At 37.7% G+C, this 6,843-nt stretch overlaps 1 protein-coding gene across 1 annotated transcript in view; it reads left to right on the forward strand.

Annotated features, from left to right (window-relative positions):
- The window catches only part of luzp1 (leucine zipper protein 1), a 49,197-nt gene extending 43,397 nt beyond the window's left edge, over positions 1-5,800 (forward strand). The window contains exons 3-4 of the mRNA XM_084096553.1: positions 700-871; positions 1,030-5,800. Of these exons, the coding sequence (XP_083952679.1) occupies positions 700-858 (159 nt within the window). The 3' untranslated portion in view covers positions 859-871; positions 1,030-5,800. The remainder of the gene's footprint in view (positions 1-699; positions 872-1,029) is intronic.
- The last annotated feature ends 1,043 nt before the right edge of the window (positions 5,801-6,843 follow it).

Below are 6,843 nucleotides of genomic sequence, written 5' to 3' on the forward strand. Positions count from 1 at the left end.
TTCCCACAGACATTGAATACCTGGAAATATAAGATTTAAAAAAAATTGTCTTTTTTTTTTTTGGTCAAATTTTTCCAAAATTTGTGGAAATTAATGTTAAAAAGTCATGGAAAAAGTCCTGGCCATTACTATTATAAATACTTTATTATTATTATAAAGTACATTTGTTTATTCAAAAAAATCTCTTTGTCAGTCTTTGAAACTCTATGCAATTAATCTTATGCAATACACAATCACAAATGAGTAGGAACGTCACAAATAAGTCATTGGTCATTATTATTATTATTATGAACATTAGAATATTATGCAAGAATTTTTTTTTTTCTGCTCTAATGTCTTTAAGCAGGTTCAACCTGTAATGGTGGTTTTTATACTTCACATGCTCTTAACGCATTACTGCACCATCAAGAGATTATTATTATTTATTTTTTTTGAAAGTGCATTTTATTTGCTTTAAATTCCTGTCACATTTTTCCATTCAAATAAAGGAATCTTGTGTCCAGAGTATTCACTAATCAATCATATTGCGTATAATAGATCAAATAATCATGGTCAGGCAGTTATGTGATTGTAACAGGTCTTCAGAACATGACAGAATTTGGTGGATAAACAGAAGAGCACTATAAGTGGAAAGTTTTGAGTCTATTGAAATCATTAGTATACTGTATCACATTTGTTGTATGTTTGTTCTCTTCCCAGTCAGCAGATGATGGAGAACCTGTTCCGTCCTCATGGCGAAGGCAGCCCACAGGTGACGTGGACCCGTACGATAGGCCTGGGAGTCGTGGAGCTTGGTCTAGCAGAAACCGCACAGCCGATGGAAGCCGGTCGTGGTCAAACCGACATCTGGAAAATTGACATTTCCAATTAGGTATGTGTCTTCTTATAGCCATATTCAGTTAAACTTATCAAAAGCTAGAGACCATAGAGGATTCTGGGTTATACTTAATTAAAGCAAGCTAGAAGCTAATTACTCAAATGTTAATGAGTCCTGACCTAAAGTGTCCTTGTGTGTTTTTATTACCTCAGTTCTTACATCTCAAAGCAGCCCCTGTGTGCAAGGAATGAAGCTCATCCCATCTCTTCAGTTATGCCATGTCTTCAATAGACCCATCAGCTGATCAGATTTCCAGGTAGACCCCAAAAGACCCCTGGGAACCTTGTCATACTCGTACATCAACATGTATGAATTCACCATCTTCCAGCTGTCGCTTTGGGAACGGAAGTCACATGGTCCTACAGCGATGAATCCTCTTCTGCTCCTCGTAGTGTATTAAAGTCGTCAGACATGACAAGGGAGAGGTGCAGACATGTGACTGTTTTGACGTTGGGAATATGTGAAAGGGGCTTTGGGTAATTGATCAGCATTTTGAGAACCCCACACAGACCTTTCTGATGCCACAGGTCTTGAACTCCATGTGTTATTCTCACAAGGAGCAAGTTACAGCTTGTGGCTTCTCAATTAGTTCTACAATCTCACAATTTTTTTTTTTTCCATTGGGATTATTGCACACAGCTAAAATACATTGATTATCTAAGCGATCACACATAGGTGTATACATATTTTTTGTCTTGTGTCTTAGGAGCCAGTAGTGTCAGCCACATTCTTGGAGTACATGCTAAGGCCAACGTTCTTCATTATACATTGATGTACATATGCCCAGTTGTCCAAATTTATTTGATCTGATTTTTGTATTGTGCTCCTTGAATCTGATCATGTCAATTTATTCTGTTACTAGTTTGTATGTTTCCTTCATCTTCTATTTAACTGGATTTGATGATCTCACAACCAGCATAGCGAATGCACAGGGCCACCAACACTAAACGTTTTTAAGAAAAGCTGGGAAATGCATCTGCATGTTGACCTTTCCCCATCTCAGTAGCTCTGAAGGGATGCTGGCTTTGGATTCCAAACCACTTGAGAAGAATCCGATCACCTAGAGCTCATCTCGATGTGACCTTGTCCATCTGGGTTGCTCACTGGGATTAACCCAAATTCTGGACATTTATAGAGGATTTTCAGAGCCGACTCTTTACAGCCGCTCGCTAACTTTGCACAGAATGACAATGATCCAAACTCTCTTTGTGTCACAGAAAACCAGCGTTTGGGATTCTGCTGGTCCAAGTGAGTCTAATAAACCCCTAGACGGGTTGTGTTTTCATGTTATTTCAGCCATAGAGCTTGTTGAGTCTTGAGGGTGGCTAGCATGACACCACAGAGGATCCAGAATGCTTCAGTTAGGAATGCCTATGCCTGGATAAATGGCCTCACCATCGAAAACATCGGAATGCACATCAATTTGTCCTCGTGTGGTTAGTACTTGTTGAAATGTAATTGAATAGAGCTGCTGCAGTTGAAATGTTGTGTACTGTTTCTATTAGGTTTTAAACTCCAGTTCAGTGCCACCAACGATATATTTTCTTATTCCGGCTCTGATTCCTTTTGTCCTTGTACGCTACTCTTAAGTGTCTGTGTGTATTAATATCTCTCTTATCCAATACCTTGAATCGGACGATGACGACATAGGGTCAATTATCCATCAGTCACTGGAATGTGGGATGTTTTACTTTTCTGTTTGTTTTAATCTAATGCTGTATGTGTAATGTTGTTCTGGGGGTTGATGTTTAGGCGTCTCACTCGGTTATTACAGATTTAAAAAGATCCACACCTCACCATCACGGTCAGTTTAGCTTTGTTCTGGTTTCCTGTGCTTCTGTGTCTTGAATAGTTATTCATCCCTTTGATTTGGGCTGGATAGAGTCTTTGAAACAAAAGTGGAAATTTCTGTTTGTTTATCAATTTATCTTTTTTATTTAAGTCATTCTAATGAATTTGTAATTGCACTTAAATCATTAAAACAGCCTTACAAAAGTAAGAAAACAGTCTAGATCTTTCTGGAAATAATTTATTTCTAATGTATAAATAATGTTCTCAGCTTTGGTTGTCTCTGAAATAGAGAGGCTACACATGATTGATGTGGCTTAACAGCAAAAAGTATTGCTTGCATAAGTTAACACCACATTTCGCTAAATAATAGTGCCAACCAACTTAAAACGCATTTCATTTTCTACACCAAGCTGCCCATGCAAAATTTATATGTGTATGTTTTATTGTTTATATGTTTTATTAAAGTTTTTCAATAACTCATTTGACTTCGGGCGGCAGTTTGGCTTTGTACTTCTCAAATTTGCCCTACTTTATTCTGCACAGTAAAAACAAACGTTTGTCTTTCCAAATGAATATCCCAGACTTCACCTCTACTTCCTGTTCAGGGGTCTTGGGCTGAAGCGAACACGCTGGCTCCTGTATCTCATGCCCTTGCTTTCTCAGAATACCCTAGTGCCCCGGGCTGCTGTAATCCAAGCTGCCGGTCCCTAAAGCGATTTTATTGGCTGGCTAAAGCAGCGGCAGCAGCAGGCCTGATATACGGTCCCTGGGTTGGTTGCAGGTCGGAGGTCAGCGCTGCATTTGATGGCCTTATAACTTCTAAGGGAGGAAGTGGGACCAATAAATAAAAAGCAAAAGAGGAAGCAGAGTGGGTGACCGGGATGGTGTCCATGTGTGGTACCAAGAAGAACCAGGAGGGTCAGCCAGGATTCTGTAGAGATGGAAGGTTTTAGCTGTTTCCCAACTCCCGCAAATAGTTTTAGGCATTATGAATTGTAAATCCCTTTATAATAAATGTGTGCCCACTCAAAGCTTGTAAACATGATCCTAAAACTGCAGCATGACCCAGATTGATGTGATGATATATAGCGAGTCTGTACTGGAAATACCAGCAGACTACATCTCCCCGGCCAGGCAAAGGTCTCCCGGCTGCTCTGTGGCTTCAACGCACAACCACAGCTGTCGGAAAACGTAGATTTTATGTGCTCACAAGACAGTCCAGAGTTTCTTTTTTTAAAGAGGCCGACAAACCACAATTCTCAAGGAATTCTTCTTCGTTTCTCAACCCCATTTATTGATGTGTCAATGTGCCGTTCACCCTCAGAAGTCATCTAACACATGTCTCTGATTTTCTTTCCTCCACTTCTGTCTTTAGCTCTCTGTGGAAATAATCGGTGCGAGATTTGGTTACACATCTCAGAACGGATCAAAGGTTATATAGTTTCACATATTGTTCGTTTAAAAGAACTAAATCATGAAAATACGTCTTCCTACATCAAGATTTTCCCATCACTGTTATGGACATTTTAGCTAGCCAAACTTAACCTAGCTATGACACCAGTCAGGAAGCATTACCATGGCTAGCTTCTGACAGTTGATGACTCACCAGTGGCAATTTTCTAAGCCTTATTGAGAAAAGTAGTTGTAATTATTGTATAAAAGTCATTTCTAAGCAATAAAGTAATATTGAATGCACATAAGAGAACATTTGAAGGCTTTGACATGTTGTGCCTGCATTGTAAGCTGACATAGGTCAGTGTCATGAAATATCACACTCCAGAATCTGCACTTAACCAGCACTTAAATTACTCTTTTACCCCTTTCCTTAACCTTTATAGACTTCATTTTCTAATATACTTGTTTTTCCCCTTTTCTTCTTTTTTTTTTTTTTTTTTTGAATCACTCCCCAATTAAGTGAATGTACAGCCATCAAAGATGTGTAAATATGTACATGTGTTTTGTGCACTGGCCAGAATAACAGAATAATTTCACCTGCAGCATTACTGTGAGACAGCTCTTGTATTTTTCTGGGTTGAGAGATAGACTGTCCACATTATTTGTATAGATTGCAAAAGTGTTTTATTTTCATTTGTGTCATTACTTTTTTTTTCTTTTTTTTTCTGTAAGGCCAAGTGCTATATATTTGAGTTGACACAATGTGCCAAAAATCATTCCAAGGTATTTTTGTAGTTTACATGGAAACAAATGGCTTCTTAAAAGCAATTATGAAATTAAAAGGGTAAATATTTCTTGTTGACAAGCTTTTCCTTCTGTTATCTGCCTTTTTTCCAAACTACAATCAGATAGTTTTATTTAAATGTATCTTGTAATTTTGTAAAGTGGGCCACGTGTTAAGATTGTTCCCCCTTTCTCTTGTTTATTGTGTAGATGTGTACCTTATTGGGCTCCTGGAGAGTGTTGTTTTTTTATTTTTTATTTCAATCTTATGTTTTATTCGTAATTCCTATAAACTATTAAAGTTAGACTCAGTTAAAAGTGTTAATTAACCAGCTTTTCAAACGTTGCCAACTTGTGCTTTCTTTTCTATCATTCTAAGAGAGGTTTCTGGGTGAAGTGTTTATTAAATGTAAGATGGATATGTTGAGCCAGGGGTTCAGTATGGTTCAGTTCTGTACTGTTCTCATCTTTTATTAACTGCTCAGACTGTGGGTTTCCCTTCTGTTCATTCAGGGTTCATTCATCTCCTGTGCTGTATTAAAAGCGCTGCCAAAGACAGATTTCAGGCCTTAACACATGCCACACACAGCAACTGAATTTAAGTTCACTGATACTTGCTTACACGGTCTCTAACACATTGCACATATAAATACAGGCCTGCATTGTTAAAGAAGGGAGACATGGTGTTTTTCTGATAAAGCAGTGTTTGTAAATGGCTGTCAAGCAGATGTTGGTATAGAGTGAACCTGCGGTGAGGACACAGGTGAACATGCTCATTGTATTCAGCCTCACAGTGTCAGCAATAACACACACTCGTATGTTTCAGGCTTACAACTTTGTACTGCAATATTTGTGCATGTTTCAGCATTGTGCATGGAGCTAGACATCTCTTTAGGCTGAACTGCAGACTATATGTATTCCAGCTAATATAATAAAAAAGCAACTTGTTTGTAACAGGTTTGGCTTTGTGTGTTTATCTACTGGTTTATTAAATTAGGGGTTTGTCAATATAGCACACACACACACACACACATTTTTGTCATTTTGGAGCCTGAGAGCTCATATCCTGATTCATATCCTGGGGAAAAAATATATATAATTATAACGATAAAGTTCTGAAGTAGCCTCCACTGTAAAAAATAAATAAAATAAATTTGGAGTACATTTTAAAGTGTCTTAATTTGAATGTGTCACTTGCTGCTGCTTTGTAATTCTTTGTGAAATTTGTTAGCAATTTCTGAATGAATTTAGTTTCAAAGTAAATCCTACACCATTTTTTTAATAGCCTACAGCAAAAGAAAAGGAGGCTCATCCTAAAATGTTTAAATTCCACTTTCTGAGGGTAACCTACGTTTAAAGCAGATGACAACCTTTTCAAAATGATCCCGTTCGCATGGATTCACGAAAATTATTAAAAACGCTGTATTATGCTGCTGCCAGGCCAGCAGTTGGTGATGTCACTTTGTAAAGAAACACTACAACGACTGAACACCTAACGTAATACGCAGGCACATGACGTCACTGTTTTCATACATTCACATTTTTGTAGTTTACACAGACGATGGGGGCATATTGTTTTAAAAACAATTTGCACTCTGAACCCGTTTTCAAACGTTTGCGTTTTCAGGCCCACAAAACGCTGTTGCACGGCCAAAGCACATTAAATGTTTTATGTTTTTTTATTTCTTTGTTTTCGCACGTTAAAAAATAAATACGACCTCATGTTGTGTCAATCACGTTTACTAGTTGTGTACTCAATGTTTACTACTGTTACACTGAAATAGTACACTTAGCCTACATACTACTAGCTACATAAAGTATACTTAAACTTTACTTAATTATACTAAATAAAATGAACGTGAACATAGTAAAGTAAATGTATGGTCTGCGTTTTATGGCCTGGTAGTGTTAAGTAGGCTAATGTTGACAGAGGAATTTAAATGAGTTCATTAGAGGTAACCAAGACTATGGAAAGACACCACAAATCAAGATATGAC

The sequence above is a fragment of the Abramis brama genome (assembly GCF_963993115.1).
Source record: "Abramis brama genome assembly, chromosome: 21".
Taxonomy (NCBI): Eukaryota; Metazoa; Chordata; class Actinopteri; order Cypriniformes; family Leuciscidae; genus Abramis; species Abramis brama.